The 22089-nt window shown below is 40.9% G+C and overlaps 1 protein-coding gene across 1 annotated transcript in view; it reads right to left on the reverse strand.

The window, feature by feature from the left end:
- Positions 1-13085, reverse strand: part of LOC131952470 (cilia- and flagella-associated protein 300) — a 68300-nt gene extending 55215 nt beyond the window's left edge. Inside the window, exons 1-6 of the mRNA XM_059315153.1 lie at positions 12967-13085; positions 12594-12675; positions 12158-12230; positions 11812-11978; positions 11440-11612; positions 10957-11023 (exon numbers count right to left, since the gene is read on the reverse strand). Of these exons, the coding sequence (XP_059171136.1) occupies positions 10957-11023; positions 11440-11612; positions 11812-11978; positions 12158-12230; positions 12594-12675; positions 12967-13061 (657 nt within the window). The 5' untranslated portion in view covers positions 13062-13085. The remainder of the gene's footprint in view (positions 1-10956; positions 11024-11439; positions 11613-11811; positions 11979-12157; positions 12231-12593; positions 12676-12966) is intronic.
- Between the last annotated feature and the right edge of the window lie 9004 nt (positions 13086-22089).

The raw sequence follows: 22089 nt of genomic DNA on the forward strand, positions 1-22089 counted from the left end.
GTGTATTGTCCCATCAATTTGGTCATGAATTCTCCGCATGAGAACACCATCCTTTATACTGAGACGGTCCCACTGACTCAGTATTTTCTTTGTTTCTCGACCAAATTGTTCTCTTTCCCTTCTTCCTGGGAATTTTTGTTCCTGGACGTGTTTCAACAGCGGCTGTAAGCCACTATCCGTTCTCTGGGCATCTCTTATCTTTTTGTGATTAAGGCAATTAAAATCACTACTGTCCATATGTCCGGGCTCTGTGGATATGTGCTCCACCCCGGTCTGCCCGTTTTGCATCACTTGCACCCCGTGAGGGATATCTGTTGACGCTCTGACCTCACATATTCCTGTCAGCGTTTCTTCCTCATCGCCCGGTCTCTCGTAAGGATTCCTTGATAAGGCGTCCGCATTGCCATTGGACCGCCCCGGGCGATATTTTATCTCTAGGTCAAAGAGTGCCAATTCTGCTGCCCATCGCTGTTCGATGGATCCCAACTTTGCTGTCTTTAGGTGACTCAAAGGGTTATTGTCAGTGTATACCACACATTTAGCACCTAATAAATAGTCCCTGAATTTTTCAGTCACAGCCCATTTTAATGTCAAAAGTTCTAGTTTCATGGCGCTGTAATTTGTCATGTTCTTCTCTGATTCCTTCAGAGCTCGACTGGCATACGCAATAACCCTGAAACCTTGCTTTTGTTGTTGTGATAGCACAGCTCCCAGACCTTTCGAGCTGGCGTCAATTTCTAGCCGAAATGGTTTGTCAAATTCCGCGTATCCCAATATCGGCGCCTCTGTCAAAGCCTTTTTCAAGAGCTTAAACGAGTTCAGGCATTCCTCAGTCCATAATTCACCTATCCTTTGTGTTTTACCTTTCTTTTTCTCCTTACTGTGTTTCTTTGTCATTTTGTTTACCAAGTCATGCAATGGTGCGGCAATTTTTGCAAAACCAGGTACAAATTTTCTATAATAGGAAGCAAAGCCCAAGAATGATCTGACCTCTACTGTAGTTGTTGGCTGTTTCCATTCTTTAACAGCTGCAATTTTATCTGGGTCAGTGGCGATGCCATCCGACGAAATCACATAACCCAAAAAATGTACCGATTTCAGACCGAAGCAGCATTTGTCTGGGTTCAGCTTTACTCCTATCTCCCTAAGACGGAGAAACACTTGTTCTAATCTTTTTAGATGGTCCTCCCAAGTTTTTGAGTAAACTAGTATATCATCCAAGTACACCAGCATTATTTGAAATAGAAAGTCACTCATAGCACTCTGCATTACTCGCTGGAATGTAGCAGGCGCATTAGTTAGACCAAACGGCATACGGGTCCACTCGTACAGTCCCAGTGGAGAAATAAATGCAGTCTTGTGTTGATCGTTGGGGTGCATGGCCACTTGATGGTAGCCGCTAGCCAAATCCAAGGTAGAAAAAAATCTTGCTCCCCCCAACGCATCAAGACATTCATCAATACGAGGCAAGGGGAATGCATCCCTTCTTGTGATATTGTTCAATTTCCGGTAATCACAACACAGTCTTATCTCCCCTGACTTCTTTTTTACCACTACTATCGGTGCCGCATACGGGCTAGTGCTGGTTGTAATAATTCCCTTTTTTAGTAGATCGTTCAGGTGTGCTTTCACCGCCGAGTAGTGACTTGGTGGTAATCTTCGATAAGGTTGCGCCACCGGCTTGTCTTGTAGTAAGGGTATCTGGTGTTTTATTACTTCCGTGTAACCCAAATCACCCTCGTACGAGGCAAATATATCCCTGTACTTATTCAGCAATTCATTTAGTTTTGGGTCCTCAGTTTCCGGGAATGTATATGATCGGCCATCCTTTTTCTTCACCTCGGCCGTCACATTGACCGACCTAATTGTTACTTCATTACTGCTGGTATTGCTCAGTTCGATGCACTGTGCCGACCTTAGTACCTCGACGTTCTGTGGTACTCCTACCAGAGTATTAGGCGGTATAAAAATTTCCTCATCCAAAACATTTGCCACTAATCCTTGAACTAGTCCCTTCTCCGCTGATGTGTATGTCCGCAGTAACACGACGCCTGCCCTCAGTGCGGCGCCACATGGTTCTATCATCACATCACCATTCACGCTTCTATCACCAATTTGTAATGTGATTGCCTTGACCGTGTTTGCCGGGACTGATATCCTTCCTCTGGTCTTGGCAAACCTGGCCAACTTGGATCCCCGACCTGGTGTGGTCGATCCGACAATATTTGTAAGAAATTCTGGCAACTGGCCAAGAATATTCATGCCCAACAGGCAAGGTATATTTGACACATTTGTCTCTAGGTTGTGTTTCGTAACGAACACCCCAACCTGCTTCAACCTATGTCCTGCCACCACTACATCCGCCAGAAAATAACCACAGTATGGAATGGTTAGTCCATTAGCTGCCGTCAGGCGTATGCACGTGTCAGACCTTAACCTATGGTCTTTTCCTTTCATCCATTTGGTGTAAAAATTTTCCGTAATTGTCGTCACCTGGGAGCCTGTATCCACAATTGCCTTCACCGCGATGTCCCCAATCGTAATCACCATTTCGGGACAGACTCCCATCATTTTGTTTCTTGGGCCATAACTTCGCCCCTCTGTAGCCTGACCCTGCCTTACAGAGGACGACCGTTTCCCTGGCAGTACCGTGCCATGTGTCCGGGTTGTGAACAGGACAAGCAAATTGGTCGACCGTCGGCCGTCCACCGGAGCGATGGACCGGCGGGTCGCGGCCGTCCAACCTGTCTCTGTTTTGGCCCGTTCTTTTCCTGATTCTCAGCTGTTGACCTGCTCTCTAACCTCTCCAATCGTTGGTCAACCTTATCCAGGTGAGCCAACAGCTGAGCCATCATGGTTTCCACCGTGCCGGTCCCTGTGGGTGGGGATTGTTTCTGTTCCGGCACAGAGACTTTGTCTACCGAGCAGTTCGATTGGTCCTCATCCTCGGACCTGCGGATCGCTGAGTTCCTGACCTGAAGGAAGGTCAACTGCGGGTCTTTGTGGACCTCCTCTTTCAACTCTCTTCTTAGGATCGGGGTTGCCAGCCCCTCGATGAAATGGTCCCTCAGTAGGCGCACATCAATGTCAGGTGTTTTGACCTTTACCGAATCAAAGGCCCTGTTCATCCGGTGTGAGTACTCCATCACACTCTCCGCCAATCTCTGCCTTAAGCCTACGAACCCTGCTAGCAGTTGCGATCCCGACCGTCTCTCCCCAAAGGTCTCCATAATCAGATCCAGCACCTTATCTGGATCTGATTGGATGGTTTTATCGTGGCATTTGACCTCTGCCCTAACCGTCTCTCCTATACTGCCCATCAGCAGTCTTAATCTTTCCTCTGGTGACATGCCTCTCGAGGCCCAGGCCGCTTTGACCTCTTCACTGAACCTGTTGGTTAAAGTTGGATCACCGTCCCCGTAAAATTTGTTAATGTGGGACTCTCTGGGTAGGACCACTATATGGGTCTGCTTCTCGTCCAGAGTAGACATTTTATTCCGTAAGTAAAACAAAAGAGTTCTTTCTTACCGTGTGTATATGAAAAAAATTTTCCTCGTTCCTCAATTTTCACAGTTCCTGAATGTCCGAATTCACATACACACAAAACACAGTTATGCACAAGGTTGACTATGGGTGCCTAAATCGGCAAGTCTAGTTGAATTCATCCTGCTCGCAGCGCCAATTGTAACGAGAGTATCCTGCTCGCAGAGCCAAATGTAACGAGACCTATTTGCCTGTAGTGCCAAATGTTAACGAGTTCTGCTCGACAACGCCAAATGTGACCTAGGCTACTCGCAGCGCCAAATGTGACCCTGTCCGACGACGCCAAATGTTACCGAGTCTAACCACTCATTCTACACAACATGGACCACAGTATAGATACTCGAAGATGCAGGTTCGCTATTGATCCTTTTATTACATGAATCAAAGAAATGCTTCACAATAATATACTGAATCAAAAGGAATGCTTCACAATAATAGTTTGAATCAACTGACTCCCAACAGTCCTCACTAGTCTTCATATAACTGAATACACATGTCTATAGTCCTTCTTAACACAATACGGCTAACCCGTTCTATAACCAACTTGAATACTGCCACACAGACTGACTGATCGAGAGGGAGCGAGAGAGAGAGCGAGCTCAGCCGTCGCCTTCCTTATATCCCCTTAGTATATCCGTAATCGTATTCGGTTCTCTCATAGTTATGTTCCATCCGAATATCTCGCCTTCCGATTACTACGCAGTTGTCTCATCAGTCCGATTAATATAACACCTGCATCCTGTCACATCAAAGTTGACAGACCGTATTGCGTTCTTATCATATCGCTTCCCAAAATACTACGCCTTGGCTTTATGATCGTTATCAGTCTACCATCTGCACTATTGCATCAGACTGTAATACGTTGTTAACCATAGTATGGTAACTACACCTAGTTACATATATATATATATATATATATATATATATATATAGGTATATATCTATATATATATAGGTATATATCTATATATATATATATATATATATATATATATATATATATATATATATATATATATATATAGAGAGAGAGAGAGAGAGAGAGAGAGAGAGAGAGATTTGCGTGTGTGTATCGCGTAAACAGACTGTTTCATCTCTCGTTTTTCAAATTGTTCACAAGGTCACATGTTTTTCACCCTTTAACTTAATTATTTTAAACACTTGGTACAGTGGAATTGTTGTGTAATAAGGTTAAGATCTATGGCAACGAATGTTTATTTTTAACCAAAATGCCTTGTTGACCTTACAACATAATGGTGTATACATCTGGAAAAGACATTCATTATTTTTTTCACACCCGCCCCCTCCATCGCCGTAACGCGTCTGATTGAAACCTTTTCACCCTACACCCGCCCTCCTCAAGATATTGCTGAATGTTTTTTTAATGAATAATTGAGCCGTTTCCATTATTAGAGTAATATATACTTCAAAAGTTGGGGAAAAAATACATCCACTGTTGTCTTTTTTTTTTTTTTGCCAGTCTGATTTTGTTGAAAATACGGATATTAATGCTGAAAGTATCGATATTCAGCATTAATACTGAAAACTGTCACACACAAAAAAATAACGAAAAAACTGCTGTCAGTTCAAGTTTTACTTTTCAAAAGGTACAATTAAGTGGACAGTTCCTTTCTTTGTCACACATACTCACATCGTTTTATCGGTATGACTTTTTGTATGGACGACACCCTAGATAAATAGCTTCAGGGCATAACAAACAAGAAAAAAATGTTCAAAATATTTTGATGAACGGCCGTAGTTAAGAATTTTTTTTGTAATTTTTATAGGAGCGACGTAATTCAAAATGTTCATAAATAATAATGCCGTGACGGAATTAAAATGGTCACATAGACAGACGGGTCCTAATTAAAAAGCTCATCAATTTGATGTACGTGACGTAATAAAAATTATTCATATCCTCACGCGCTACAGATTTATATCATGTTCGTGGAGGTGGCGGTGCATTCTAATTAGACAAAGACGCAACTTTGATTGGAACGTCAAATCGCTGACGTCTCATTATGTGAGAGCGGCGTGTAATGACAGTGTAGAACAGAGCTATATGTTTTCACATATGTAACCCGCAATCTACAGTTCGTAACATTAACAAACCAATATGTTCTCACATATGTAACCTGCAGTTTTTAGGGCTGTGCTAATCTATTGTGTAGTCCACCCCAGAAGCGTGTGTTATTTAAGTCAAAACAGCAGACACACGTGTTATCAGAAGGCAGAGTTATCCACAGGCCTTGTGTAATCCACACATCCACAGGCCTACAATAATCCATACATCCGGCTATCCTTCTGTAGGTCAACATCCCTAAACCACTACACACCACTAATCCACTACATGCACTAATCCACTACACACTTCCACTCATCCACTACACATCGCTAACCTAATATCACTAATCCACTACAAAACACTAATCCATTACACGCCATTTATCACATATAAATAATCCATTATGTCCGACCACACAAACCACTAATCCACTAGGCACCACTAATCTATTACAGGCCATCGTCCACCATTAATCTCCGATACACATCACACACAACACTAATCCACTACACATACACACACCGCTAATCCAGTACCCCCCACATAAACACCACTAATCCACCAAACTCCACACATACCACTAATCAACCATACGGCACTACCCGCAAACACATCACTAATCCACTACACCGGCAAACACACCAATAATCCACTACACCCATATATACACCATTAATTCACTACCCCATATATACACACCACTAATTCACTACCCCATATATAGGCTACACCACTAATCCACCACCCCACATACACATCACTAATCCACCACACGCCACTAATCCACTACACGCCACTAATCCACTACACCACACCATGCTTCTAGCCACCACAAATCCCCCACAACAAACAACAAACCATTATTTGTGCTCACGAAACATCATCCTGCCTCCAATTACCTCCCCTGGAGGCAGAAACTATCGATTTTAGTGCTATATATTTAAATTTATGAGCCTTGTTCATTGGCAAACGACAGCGATACTTCTGTGTAAATTAGCATCACGCGAAAACCGACATCAACATTACATATATCGTGCACTGCTTCTTCATGGAAATGTCTAGAACACCACTTCTAATGAGAATAAGCACGGCTATGTTTAAATTCTAGATCTATCCCATAATACTATTTCCTGCAAAAGCTATTACAATAACCCTCCGCCGTAATGGCCTAGATATTATAAATAGGCATATCTTCAGAAAGTCAAAGATGTAGAAAAAAAACATAAAAAGAATCGTTCATTCTACGGGGATAACAAAAGATGGCCAGAAAAAAATCCGTCTGTGTGGGCAACCAAATTATTTTTAATAGCTTGCCACGTTGGACAAGCAGGGAAGACAAGGGAGAGAAGAGAGATTCTTTCATGTGGGCCCCCACTCAGTGAGTATTATCGGCGATCAAAGATCACAATCATTTATTTATTTGACACGTTTTTGTGTCCATTTTCCCGCGACAAAACATTTTCTCGTCTGACGCGTGGCGCGTGTTCACACGGAGAAATAAAATCACCCAAACAAGGGATGAACAAAAAGTAGGAGTTGATTAAACAAGAGAGATCACATGACACGGTGCTCCAGTAATCCGTGGCCTTGACATTTGAATTCATCAGCTTTTTAAATATTGTGTTGGTGTAGTGTTGGTTTTCGCGTGTGTGGGTGGAGGTTATTGTGTGCAGGTTTTAGTGTGGGCATTCATCTGAGTGCGTTAGCACTGATTTGTAGGGTTAGTAGTGTATTTGTGGTTGTTGGTGTACGGGGTTGCTGGTGTGTGAGATGGTGGTGTGTGGGGATGTTGGTGTTTGCGGTTGTTGGTATGTGAGGATGGTGATGTGTGAGGATGGTGATGTGTGAGGATGGTGATGTGTGAGGTTGTGTGTGAGGTTGTTGGTGTAAGGGGTTGCTGGTGTGTGAGATGGTGGTGTATGAGATGGTGGTGTTTGCGGTTGTTGGTATGTGGGGATGGTGATGTGTGAGGATGGTGATGTGTGAGGTTGTTTGTGTGTGAGGTTGTGTGTGTGTGAGGTTGTTTGAGTGTGACGTTATTGGTGTGTGAGGTTGTTGATGTGAGAGGATGTTGATGCGTGAGGTTTTTAATGTGTGAGGTTGGTGATGTGAGGTTGGTGATGTGTGAGGTTGGTGATGTGTGAGGATGGTGATGTGAGGTTGGTGATGTGTGAGGTTGGTGATGTGTGAGGTTGGTGATGTGTGAGGTTGGTGATGTGTGAGGTTGGTGATGTGTGAGGTTGGTGATGTGTGAGGTTGTTGATGTGTGAGGTTGGTGATGTGTGAGGATGTTGGTGTGTGAGGTTGTTGATGTGTGAGGTTTGTTATGTGTGAGGATGGTGATGTGTGAGGTTGGTGGTGTGTGAGGTTGGTGATGTGTGAGGATGTTGATGTGTGAGGTTGGTGATGTGTGAGGATGTTGATGTGTGAGGTTGGTGATGTGTGAGGATGTTGGTGTGTGAGGTTGGTGATGTGTGAGGTTGGTGATGTGTGAGGTTGTTGATGTGTGAGGTTGGTGATGTGTGAGGATGTTGGTGTGTGAGGTTGGTGATGTGTGAGGTTGGTGATGTGTGAGGATGTTGATGTGTGAGGTTGGTGATGTGTGAAGATGTTGGTGTGTGAGGTTGGTGATGTGTGAGGTTGGTGATGTGTGAGGTTTGTTATGTGTGAGGTTGTTGATGTGTGAGGTTGTTGATGTGTGAGGTTTGTTATGTGTGAGGATGGTGATGTGTGAGGTTGGTGGTGTGTGAGGTTGGTGATGTGTGAGGATGTTGATGTGTGAGGTTGGTGATGTGTGAGGTTGGTGATGTGTGAGGTTGTTGGTGGTGTGTGAGGTTGTTGGTGGTGTGTGAGGTTGGTGATGTGTGAGGATGTTGATGTGTGAGGTTGGTGATGTGTGAGGTTGGTGATGTGTGAGGTTGTTGTTGATGTGTGAGGGTGGGGATGTGTGAGGTTGTTGGTGATGTGTGAGGATGTTGATGTGTGAGGTTGGTGATGTGTGAGGGTGTTGATGTGTGAGGTTGTTGATGTGTGAGGTTGGTGATGTGTGAGAATGGTGATGTGTGAGGTTGGTAATGTGTGAGGATGTTGATGTGTGAGGTTGGTGGTGTGTGAGGTTGGTGATGTGTGAGGTTGGTGATGTGTGAGGATGTTGATGTGTGAGGTTGGTGATGTGTGAGGATGTTGATGTGTGAGGTTGTTAATGTGAGGATGTTGTTGTGTGTTGATGTGTATAAGAATGTTGATGTGTATGAGAATGTTGATGTGTATGAGAATGTTGATGTGTATAAGAATGTTGATGTGTATGAGAATGTTGATGTATGTGAGGATGTTGATGCGTGTAAGGTAGCTGATGTGTGTATGCTGAAGTTAAATTAAACAAAAATAACGAACCAAAACACGAACAACCATTGAAAATTAAATAATTTAACTGCACCGGGTAATCTTACTCGGTCACCCCCCCCCCCCCGCCCCCCTCGCCCTTAATCCCACATCCCTCGTGTAGCACATGGGTCACCACTGCATCAGGTGCGACGGATGAAGCCTCCACGTCCTAAAGAAGGTTGACTTCACAAAGCGGCTTAACGACTCGACGGGCAATCAATTGTAGAGCAAGTTTGGGGGGGGGGGGGCGTGGTGTAATGGGGCGGGGTCAGCTAAATACTGCCACAGTTTCAGAAGATTGCTCTAAGCAAGATTGTCCAACCGTGAAAAAATCAGAAAACGCGAGCTGAGAAATTTCTTTTTTATCGGGAAGTGGAAAAAAAAATTGTCAAGGGCAGACTACTAGGATGCAAAAATCTATTGACGGTTTAGCTAAGGAAAATCTAAGCAGTTAAGCCTGGCTCTATAGTGGCGGCGAGAAATATTGGGGCAGTATGTTATAAAGCTACAACATTAGGTATATGTATATGTTAACAGGGTGGGGGGTAGTATTAAAACAACGTAGGTATATGTTGTAAGTGGGGGAGTATATGTATTTACCAGTGACGTGCGGTGTGTGATTGTGTGTGTGGGGGGGGGGGGTATCTAGGGGAGCCATCCCAGCGGGGTATAAAGCGGAGCCCAGTCCACTAGTGGATTCCCTGCATAACCAGCTTCTCTTGACGGCTAATTATAAAACTGGTACCACGTAATACAAGCAAGCAACGAATTTATCATTTTATAATAGTTTTAGTGCTACAATCTAACCACGACACACACGTCTGCTGCCCACAACGTGCTGCAGAGCCATTAGACCAGTGGTTCTTTACCTGTTTGGAGGCACAGAACTTCACCAGTTTCATTATTGTTCTAGCGTCGGCACTGACAAAATCCGAACGTAAATCATGAGTCTTGACCTCCGCCGAACACCTGAGACTAACTCATCGAACCCCTGGGGTTCGATCGAACCCAGGTTAAAAACCACCGCATTAGATTAAAGAGATAAAGAAGAACCGTTACGATATAGGTTCCGAACCCGCAACTGACGGGATAGTGTCAAATTTCCCAAAATATTAGTATTGTATATCGCGAGGCGGGTTCACAAGACATCGGCCCAGGCTCCTGCATTACACAAGCTACGTTTATTAAATGGTCGGCTAACAGCTTCAAAGCTAACGGTCAGAACATGGTGTTAATAAAATATCACTTAAAAATTTAAAAAAAAAAATTATATTAGGGGGATATAATTCATTAAATTAATTTCTCACAAAATAATACCAATTATCTCCCTTATACATTGGGCGAATTGTGGGTTCTGTAAGATAGGGAAACCGTGGGCAAGCAGGCTTTATTTACTTTATACAGAGTTGTAGGAATAAAGAAAAGAAAATATTCTAGAAAATATATTGTTTATCAAAGGTTAGTAATCTTGTTTTCACTTATTATAGAAAGATACAACATTGTGTTGTATACTCTGTTAGATAACACAAAATGGGGTGTGATGAATGCTACCATTTGTACTATTTTGTGGACACCTAGTTTGCTAGCCAGACCAAGCCTAAAAGAATGAAGTGGTCAGCGCAGAATCAAATTGTAACATCTCCTATAACACAATGATGTGAAACACACATCCATGCTGATCACCAACTCGTATCAATGACTTGAACTCGAGTAGACTTTAATTTTACAGTCAAACCACTTTTTAAAACTATACCTCGTGAATAACCATGTCTTTAAAATACTCAAAAAAATATCCAAACAATTGTATTAACCCAATTCTTGGTCATTATATTTATAAAATAAATGAATAATAAAATATCAACTACAGTAGTGTATAGATGTAGAATGGGAAAAAAATGCATAGACACCAGAGGACACAGTGTAATTTGAATTTGAAGAAGAAAACAATTACTGTAAATACTCACATAGCATGTGACCTTGAAAACTTGAGAAAGTATTGAAAGTTCCTTGGTCTCTGGATTCTTCTGAACACTGGAATACATTTTTTAATAGACAGTGAAGACTGACTAGTGAGAAATGGATGGTGGGAAATGGAGAGTTGGGTCAGGATTGAAGGGCATGGATATTAGGGACTGGATAGTGTGGTTTTGATAGTGTGGACTGGACAAAGGGGTCTGGATAGTGTGGACTGGTTAGTGGGGTTTGGATAGTGAGACTTGCTAGTAGGACTGGATAGTGGATACTGGATAAAGGGGTTTGGATAGTGAGACTTGCTAGTAGGACTGGATAGTGGATACTGGATAAAGCGGTTTGGATAGTGAGTAATGGAAAGTGTGATCTCTAAAACAGAATCAATCAAGTTAACGTCCATGCACAATATATTATTAACTTACAACAGCTGCCTACACTAAACAGTCTCTATTACATGATTTGGTCACATGGCTTACCTAATAAGGTCTTTATAAAGAGATTTTGTGACATCAAGGTACGGCTGAACGTTGTCCTCAAACTGACACAGCCTTCCGCCAATGCACACGTGTGAAAACAGCATAAATAAAAATTCCTCCCTTTCTTTCTCATTGAACTGACAGTACACATCAGAGTCTTCATTCAGCAGCATCTGTCAACACAAAAGTTGTACACAGTAATCAACTACTAAAGTTACACAAAGTTTATAGAAATTAACTTATCTTGAATTTCCCACTTACATTACTTTAGAAAAATCTTAAATAGAAAGGTTCCTGTCATATATTTGTACATATAAACTATATATATGTAGGTATGGCTAATCTGTGAGTACAGGTGAAGATAAGCACTACCTGGCGCAGGTTGTCGCTGATTGTAATTTCTTCCTGATATTCGTCATAACATTTTTTGATGTCTCCAGATTCCCGAGCTATCTCCCCATCCAAGAGCTTGTCAAAAAATGCCATGGTCAGAACTGTGCAGGGGATGCTTTGAACTTCTACACTGCTGGCTTTGTTACCTTCAAAAATAGAGGAGTGATAGTTGAGTGGAAGACTTGCTTAAGATTGTGGGAGGGATGGTTGAGTTATAGACTTTTACAAGTTGAAGGGAGTAATTGTAGAATTGTTGACTTAGATCTAGATTTTAAAAGCACCTGAAACACAAAAATGTTAATTCTAGCAGTCAAATGAGACATACCTAAAGATACAAACTTCCCTGAGTCTGATGGGACTTGAACATTTGATATAACATGAGGGTCTCTAAAGAAATCCTGCAGGAAAAAATCATTATGAATTTAATGGAAAGATTTACATAATTAAGTAACATATTGCTCAAAGCAGCTTTAATAAATTGCTAAAATTGACATATCTAACAGATTTTAAACATAATTAACCATTATAATAAAAACCATATTGCACATTTTCTCTAAGATAAAAATCATTCCTATAGAAACAGCCCAAAACAAATTATAGCTAATCAATGTCATTTTTTTGTTTGTTGAGAAACAAAAAGAAAATATTCCTAAATAAAAGTGAATACATAAGTAAGCCTTCAAAGTGCAATTTATATTTGGGAACGCTAACAGTGCAAACATGTGATGTCATTTAAAAAATTTTATGTAAAAAGAACTCACCAATGCAAATTTTTTAATCTCATATGCTTGAAAACATTGATCAAATGTGAACAATTTAGCCTGCAAACTATTTTTCATTGACCTGTTTCAAATCAGAATGAAAAGATAAATTTAGATAAAAATTATAAGGATATAAGCCTCTTGCTACTGTGAAAATTAGTTAGTTGTTAACTTAATGTCCTGTGTAAAGATTAACGTTACTAGATCTCAATTTATGTCTTTGACTATGAAGTTACAACTTCAAGTTAGTAAGTTAGAGATCTCGACCGTTAATGCCGTTATTTTTTGTTAGGCCTTGATCTATCTATCCAAATTTTATTAGTAAAACTACATTTAAATATTGTAATATAAAAGGGTTATGGCAAAAACACACCATTTTAAGAAATATTCTTGGTTTTCTTTTCCTTCTATGCTGGCAAAACTCTTTGCGATTGGAAGAAACGAAAACTTTGCAATGCTGTCAGCCATTTTCAAACAATGCACATATCTAAGGAGGGGAGCATACTCTTAGCAATTAATTTTTAAATGTATTAATTAAAAAATAACTTTAACATGCACTGAACAATATTTAAAAATAAAAACATAAGTACAGTCTGTCAATTTTAATTTATCATATTGTTAGTTTATTGTAAATAATAAATGTAAGCTTTAAAAATATTTATAATAAAATATAATAAAATAAATTAAATGGATACATTCCCTTTCTTAGTTTACTTCCGGCGTAATGACATCATTGAACACTTCCGCCATATTCTCTTCCTGATCCAAGAAAAAAAGTAAATGTAAGTATATATTTAATTTTAAATATAAATGTCTAAAGACCTCTGCTTTGCAGTCCAAAATGCTTTTTAGAGTAATTTTCAACTGACTCAATTTGGTGCGTCAGTCTCTCACAGGGACAGTTGTTTCTAAAATATTTTTTTCCCATATTCACCAACTCATGTTTTTTTTTATGAAGTTCAAGTAGTCAAGTAGTGAGTAGTCTAAGTGAAGTTTGTTTAGTGAAGAAATCTAGACATCTAGATTTTTTGTTAGGCAGTTGCTCCCAATCAGATCAATCATCTACCCTACTCTTTTTACTTTTGCTAGAAATCTAGTAACTAGACTCACTCTCAGTTGCTGGCAGTTGAGTAACTTAGTCCAGTAATCAGTGAGGATCAATGCGGCACTCACTCCCCCCCCCCCCCACCTCTCTCTATTGATATATATAGGCCTAGTATGGATATACATAATATATTCCATTTTACAGTAACATTAAGATTCTATTAAGATTCTATCTAACTGTGGTTCTTAATAAACTAAAATCAACGCTGTAGGCCTAGTCCAACTAATTTTATTATTATTTATGGCAAGAAGGTGACTGGTGAAGGAGGTTGACAATTTTTTGATTATTTTATAAGCCCATCCTATATATTACTATATCATTTTTATATGGAGTACGCCAGAGTAGTTTTTACATAGGCCTAATTAAATAGTTAAAAAAATTGAGCCATTATTGTAAAAAGAGAGATTAATATAAATTAGACTCTAGTTCCCTTTCAAATATACAAAAGAAATGGGGACACTAATAGTGTTAAGAGTTGAACATAGCTCAGTGAATTTATACAATGAAGGCACCTTATATTAGTAGTAATAAGAACATAAAATTAGACTGACAAAACTCTTGTAATGGAACATAAAAGCACTTTTACAAAGTAGTTGAGGTATGATTTGTATCTGTACTTACACAAATTGTTAGTAGTAATAAGAACATAAAATTAGACTGACAAAACTCTTGAAATGGAACATAAAAGCACTTTTACAAAGTAGTTGAGGTATGATTTGTATCTGTACTTACACAAATTGTTAAAACCACATAAAAATTGTTGCAGAATTAAAAAAAAAATACCATAGCAACCACATATAAAGTAAAATAGAGAGTCTAAACAGTCTTATTGTAATAGAAAAACTTGTTTCTAAAATAAAAAAAATAAAAAAAAAACCTCAAAATGTATTTTCTTAAAACTTCTGGGTTTTAGTTTTATAAGCTTTCAGCTGTTCTGGTACTAGAAAGAGATAGTAAATGAAAGATGTACTCATTCATACATTATTAAACATAGTTTATCTTACTAACCCCTTTATTGTAAATATTGTTTTTGTTTATTATTTACCTTTATCAAGTTAATGACACAATGTCAAAATACAATTTTTGTTTTCTTTTTTTTTTGTGTTGCACATTTTGTTTTTTCTTGTGTAGTAAGTTATTTAAAGGTTAGCAATGAGTGTTTTAACTTGGTAAACATTATTTAAGTATGCCTTTCTTTTTGTGTTTATGGTTGTCCTGTCACAACATAGGGCATACAATTTGGGAATAAAATGTTGCATGTCGTGATGTCAATATTAAAATTATCATATGCAATAATGATATGCTTGTGCAAAAGTTCTGTTTTAAGCAATTAAACTTTTTTTGAAAAACTTATTTTTTGTCTATCAATTATATTTTAAATCACAAATAATGAAAACATAACGGTCAACTATCAATAAACTATTAAGAATCTGAAATAAGTGAAGTATGAAGTAGTACTTTTTTTCACCCTGACTGATCAAATTATCTTGGTTACTTCCCTTGACTTACTTTGCAGAATTCTGGATATTTGTATTTTTTCCCCATGTATCAATCCTTTTTTCAATTCTATCAAACGGGGACGACGTTGATAGTTATGCTGATGTCTGTTAGGTTATTTTTTAAAATTAATTTGTGTATGTGAGGATCATATTTTAGTATTGAAATATATACATATGTGAGAGGCCTTATACTTTGGTGTACAGCAAGAACGTTGGGGTTGAGGGAGATAGTGGTGTAATCTGGGAGAGGCTGAGTTGGCTGGCTCCACTTTATCTGGCTCGTTGACAGTGTTGATTAATACTGCTATTTTTAGACGTGTCACGTGGGATGCCTACAGATGAGTAGACTTTATGTTGAGTATGATTATTTTCACTTTGTCTCATTACATTGGTAGATACAGACACCCTCAATCGAGCTTTTATCTTGAGTGTGAGTTCCGTTTACACGGCCAGTAGAACGTCTGTGTTGACAGCACTAGTACACACACTTGGTGTGTTCACCCCTTGTGTCAAGGTCGGCCTTGGGTCGCGTGTGTTGTGTAACATCCCTGTAGGTCACGTGACAGTATACAGCCGTAAGTCGCGTGCTGAGTGTCGTCTGTTGACACGCTGGCGGTACCAGGCACGACTGTGTTGTTGTGAGCTGTTTTACTGCACGTGTGTGCTCAGCTTGACCACTTGATCCGTTGGAAACACCTGCCGTCTGCTCGTGGTCGTCATTTTCGTGTTAGACTAGTCACGTCTTTTGTTTTGGCTTGCTCATTCATATTTCAAAGCTAGTGTAAAACCCTTTTTTTTTGTTAGTTCGCTCATCCTGTGAATGATTTCAAACAAGTCTAGTGTGGTAGTGTAAGTAATTAAACATGTTTGTCTTTAGCGTAGCCACTCGTCATCGTAGGTGCCATCTTGACAGTTGCGTGGACTAGCACAGTGTGTAGACTAACACAGTGTGTAGACTGGCTGTGTTTATTTACTTAGCCCGTGACTCACATCCTGATTATTTAGCACAGTTGGTGCAAAAATTACTGGTAAAAAAAATTGCTCTAAATTGCCATTCGCGCATTATTATTATTGATGAAAGGTATCAAGTAGCTTCCCCTTGTTCGAGTTCCTTCCCTTCGGCGTTAGACTGCTGTTGTATCCGCGGCCTTAGTTACATGATCTTTAGCTACTGTGCTTTTATCACCAGGCTTATCTACCTCCAGGTACCGTATTCACCTCTACTCCCCACCATTCCCAGCACACGTCCATCATACCCTGATACACCCCTCCCCCCATAAACTCCCCTCCCCCACACTTACTCACCCCTCCCCCCACACTTACTCACCCCTCCCCCACACTTACTCACCCCTCCCGTGAAGACTGGCCCAGCACGTGAAATACTTCCTTTAATAACGTCTGTTGTGTTTCGAGTCTGGCGTGTTCCGCTAAAAGCTCGGCACTTCCCGCGGCCTGCTTGTAACTTCTCAAATCGTAACCCCAAGTTTTAAGCTGCTCAATGGTGTATACAGTTTACAATGTGCTGCCTTGGTGCTATCATGGCGCTGTGTTTACTAGAGAGGTTGATGTTGGTACTCAATGTGTCACTTGTAGCAACCGTGGTTTTAATCTGAGTTCAATCTCTCTAGTAGAGAATCGGGCATCATTGGTCGGAGGGGTCAGTCCTGGTTGGTTAAGCTGACATCTTGGGTGTAGGGGTCAATCCTGGTTGGTTAAGCTGACATTTTGGGTGGAGGGGTCAGGCCGACATATTGGGTGGAGGGGTCAGTCCTGGTTGGTTAAGCTGACATCTTGGGTGTAGGGGTCAGTCCTGCTTGGTCAAGCCGACATATTGGGTGGAGGGGTCAGTCCTGGTTGGTCAAGCTGACATCTAGGGTGGAGGGGTCAAGCTGACATCTTGGGTGGAGGGGTCAGTCCTGGTTGGTCAAGCTGACAGCTTGGGTGAGTGAAGTGAGGTCAGCGGTCTAAAATAAGTTTGGTCTAAAGTAGCGGGTGCCCTTCTAAAATAAGTTTGGTCTAAAGTTGAGGTCAGCCGTCTAAAATAAGTTTGGTCTAAAGTTGAGGTCAGCCGTCTAAAATAAGTTTGGTCTAAAGTTGAGGTCAGCCGTCTAAAATAAGTTTGGTCTAAAGTTGAGGTCAGCCGTCTAAAATAAGTTTGGTCTAAAGTTGAGGTCAGCCGTCTAAAATAAGTTTGGTCTAAAGTTGAGGTCAGCGGTCTAAAATAAGTTTGGTCTAAAGTTGAGGTCAGCCGTCTAAAATAAGTTTGGTCTAAAGTTGAGGTCAGCCGTCTAAAATAAGTCTGGTCTAAAGTAGCGGGCACCCTTCTAAAAAGTGTGGTGAGAAGAGCGGGCTGAAAGAACAGGTACCTGTGTGCTGATGTTTTCCCGACTCGTGTGCGCTCGTGAGCTGTGGTGAGGCGCGTGCAGCGAGAAGGCACGGGGTACATACCGGGAGGGTTGCCCTCATTGTGTGACCCGCGGAGGGAGGAATTCGTGGCCCATTAATGGCTGGTTGATGTCGTACGTTGTGGACTGTGATTTCGTATGGGATTTAATGTGTGTGTGTGTGTTCTTAGTGAGTGAGGGACTTCACAGGTAGAGGTACCTTGTCCTGTTGGGGGGGGGGGGGGGGCGTTTCTATGTCAAGGATTGTGGATTAGCTGGCAGATCTAGGGTTTTGGATTAGCTGAAAGGTCCAGGATTGTGGGTTAGCTGACAGGTCCAGGATTGTGGATTAGCTGAAAGGTCTAGGGTTTTGGATTAGCTGACAGGTCTAGGGTTGTGGATTAGCTGACAGGTCTAGGGTTGTGGATTAGCTGACAGGTCTAGTATTTTGGATTAGCTGACAGGTCTAGGATTGTGGATTAGCTGAACGGTCAAGTACTGTGTATTATTTGACAGGTCTAGGATTGTTGATACGATTTAGACGGTGTACCACCCTTAGATAACAAAGAGCATGTCTGGGCTTGTGTTTTGTAGCCATTCATTGCTGAGACGGTGCTGCCATATATCACATTGGCCAGGCTACCACATATTACAGTGGCTGGGCTACCATATATCACACTGTCGACATCTGTCTAAATCGTTACATCTGGCGGGCTGTTTTTATCAGGTGTTGATTGGACGTAGATTCTAGTCTGGTTATCGTTCCTGGGTCTACTAGTGTCGAGTTATCGTTCCTGTGTCTACTAGACGTGTCGAGTTATCGTTCTTGGACTGAAATCGTCCAAAGTCTGCCCTAGCTAGTTATCGTCCATTAATTTAATTGTTGCCCAGTTATTGCTCGCAGGTTACAGTATAGCAAGGGCGTAGTTGCCTTTTTTTTCTCTATGTTTAACTTTGTGATTGACCTAAACACATTACACACGCGTTTTTTAAGCTTGCAATAATCCATCTATCAACATGTCAGTCTCATACTCATACACACAAGACATTGTGTGCTTATTAGAAATAGTTCATTCCCCCTCGCCTTTATTGTTATCCGCTAATACCGTCCGGTCTGCTAGACCCAGCTGTTGGCATTAGCTGGCGCCTGCTCGTTGTTTGCTAGCTTCCTCGGGCCTGTATCGACAGTAGGAAGGATCAAGTTCTTGTTTAGGTTTGGTGGATGCTACAAATTCAGTACACGTGATCACCTGTCTACACATGTCTTACATACCTACACTCACTCAGTGTGTGCGTATGTATATATATATATATATATATATATATATATATATATATATATATATATATATATATGTGTGTGTGTGTGTGTGTGTATAATTGAGTTTTCGAATATTGTTGTGAAATAGTGATATATTATAGCATCTTAAAGGTCATGTTGTAAACAAATGGAACGACCTGCTAACTGGGTAAACGATGTTTGTAACTAAATACTCTTGGCGGAGGTTCAGCAGATATACTGTGGTGTGAGGGTGGGGTAGTAGTCTGGTGCCGTAGCGGTGGGTAGGGGGTGATAGTTGGATAGATGTTGAGGGTGCTAGTTGGATATATGGGGGGGGGTCGGGGGGAAAGGGATATATAGTGAGGGTGCTAGTTGGATAGATGGTGAGGGGAGGAGGCTAGTCAGATAATGGTGAGTTTTTGCTCTTGCTGTTTATCTCGTAGAGCACGCGAGCAATTAAAAAAGTATGAGCTTCCGGTAGATGTAATCGACGCGGTAAGTTACCTGTCAGGTCAAGAGCACGATGTGGTTTTAGTTTTGTAAATAGCCCCTACGATGTAGTTTTAGTTTTGTAAATAGTCTCTGCGATGTTGTTCCTGTTGGACCAATAACTCAGCACTGTGATGGTAACTTTAAGTGCGCGCATGCGCACGTTTGGCTTCTGGTAATCTGCTCAGGTGAGCATCTGGCTGTAAAGTTATCTTCGTTCAAAATTTAAAATAGAAGAGGGTGGGTAGAGGGGAGGGATGCGGGTAGGTGTGTGGGTGGGGGCGGGGTTAAGGTGTGTGAGGCCGGGAAGATATGTGTTGTATATCAGTACACCAGTGAACCTCCCCTATCATCATCCAGTGCTGGATTAACTCGCCCAACTTCGTAAATTCTCGTTTTAAGGCAACAATATTTATTTGATATTCTACGGCAGACACAATTCATATTTTAAAAAATCCGAACATGCTGTTTCCAATTTGACAATAGTTGGTGGATTATTGGATTTACCCCTACTGGTGTATTATTATATAATAAAATTATTTGAAAGCATTGGGCATTGGTTATATGTATATGTGTAAATATATGGGTTATATGTAGTGTGTGGTACTTGGGTTATATTTAGTGTGTGGTACATGGGTTATATTTAGTGTGTGGTACATGGGTTATATGTAGTGTGTAGTCCATGGGTTATATGTATATCTTAACGCACTTTGTGTAGGCTAAGCCCGGTGTATGGGTTATATGTAGTGTGTAGTCCATGGGTTATATGTATATCTTAACGCACTTTGTGTAGGCTAAGCCCGGTGTGTTGTACTCGTGTTGTGGTGAGTAGAGCTCTACGCCTTGCACGTCCAGACTGCTCCACCATGGCTAAGGTTTCATCCACCCCGCACATCCTGGGGGTCGGGGGTCACGCTACACGCTAATCTCTACTCACTCATTCACGCAGATAAACGAATGTTTGCGCCGTGAGTTTGCCAAACTCACGTGGTTTAAAAATAGATTCAAATCTAGGCTAATTAATGTTGGCAGATGCCGGGATACCTTGGTGTATCTTGTTCTAGTTACGGTAGCCTGTCTTTCCTTCATTTCCTGTCTTCCCTCAACTTCCTGTCTTTTCCAGATTTGCCGTTTTCTCCAGTTTTGCTGTCTTCCCCAGAACACCTGTATTCCCCAGATTTACTGTCTTTACCAGATTTGCTGTCTTCTCCACAGTCAACTTCCTGTCTTCCTCCAGTCAACTTCCAGTCTTACTTGCATTTTCCCCATACTTGCTTCTTGTTTGGACTGGACTCTCCCCCCCCCCCCTCCCCCACACACACTTAATGAAACCGGATTATATATTCTTCAAATTTGCCTGATATAGCTTACATCTGTTAATTAGAGTACAACAAACTAGCTAGACAATTGGCTCAATTGGAGAAGTGTACCTCCAAACTGAGCCAGTAGTCCACCATTAGCACAAATCTCACAAGGGTTATCAGATGCTGGTAGCGATTAAAGGCATGCTAGTACAACACAATCGGTCAGTGGCAGCTCACCATTCAAACGTTTTTAACGTCTGTATTGGATGAGCATACGGTCTGACAACATCAATCAGCCCTTGCGTAATGTATTGTAAACGTAGGATTAGGTTGTATCATTTTTGGCGTGATTCATCCCCCACAACTCATCCAATCCCGACCTTCACCTTGTGTCTGCCACACTTGAGCCGGGTAAAATAAAAACTTTGATCCCATTTGTTGTCGGCACAAACCTAAATGTTTAGTTGCATCGATCGCTTGTCGTTCAGGGGAGATGGCATTCATGCATATGTATGATATTTGAGGCTAGTGGGCCCTCTTTAGTCGTGGGCCTGTGTTGTCCACGTGGTGGACCTCAGCCTAGTGTGGAACTTATATATATATATATGTATATATATATATATATGTATATATATATATCTGTATATATATATATGTATATATATATATGTATATATATATATATGTATATATATATGTATATATATATGTATGTATGTATATATGTATGTATATATGTATGTATATATATATGTATATATATATATATATATATATATATATATATATATATATATATATGCGGTATGTTGACAGCAGATATATTGATATATATCGCCGCTGGACTGACACATAAAAGACATGTGCTCCACTGGGAGCTGAAGACAGCTAAGGGAAATACATATGGTGCGTCATAAGAGATGACGTTTTTGCCGTACACTAGCCATGAAAGTTGAGTTGTTGACAGCTTAAAATTGTCATTGAGGCAAGGCGAGTTTTATCTTTACATGGGATTTGAAGATTTTAGTTTGAAACAAGCACCGCATTTCTAAATGTGATTTTTATATTGAGTAGCTGTCGCTCACCCCCTACTCCTACGTTTCTGTGTGTAGCTTAATCTTTTGATGTTGAGTTCAATCGGTGTGCCAGAAAGATAGGATTTAACTGTAACATAATCTAAAGATGGGTTCAAGGATCTCGTTTTTGAGTGTTAGATCCCATTGTGTGCAGAGATCCCATCGTGTGTGCGTGCAGGGATCCTATCGTATGAGCATATTGGGATCCCGTTTTCTGTGCGTGCAATGATACCACGGTGCGAGCTGAGAACGCATTCCCTGACCGACAAGACCTTACGATGGTGCCCCCCCCCCCCCCCCCCCCCCCCAAATGTAAAACATGACCAGGTCACGCTCTGATATCATCAAACGTTTGCA

This window comes from Physella acuta, unplaced genomic scaffold, assembly GCF_028476545.2.
Source record: "Physella acuta isolate Inbredline_101_S28 unplaced genomic scaffold, ASM2847654v3 ptg000072l, whole genome shotgun sequence".
In the NCBI taxonomy this organism is placed as follows: domain Eukaryota; kingdom Metazoa; phylum Mollusca; class Gastropoda; family Physidae; genus Physella; species Physella acuta.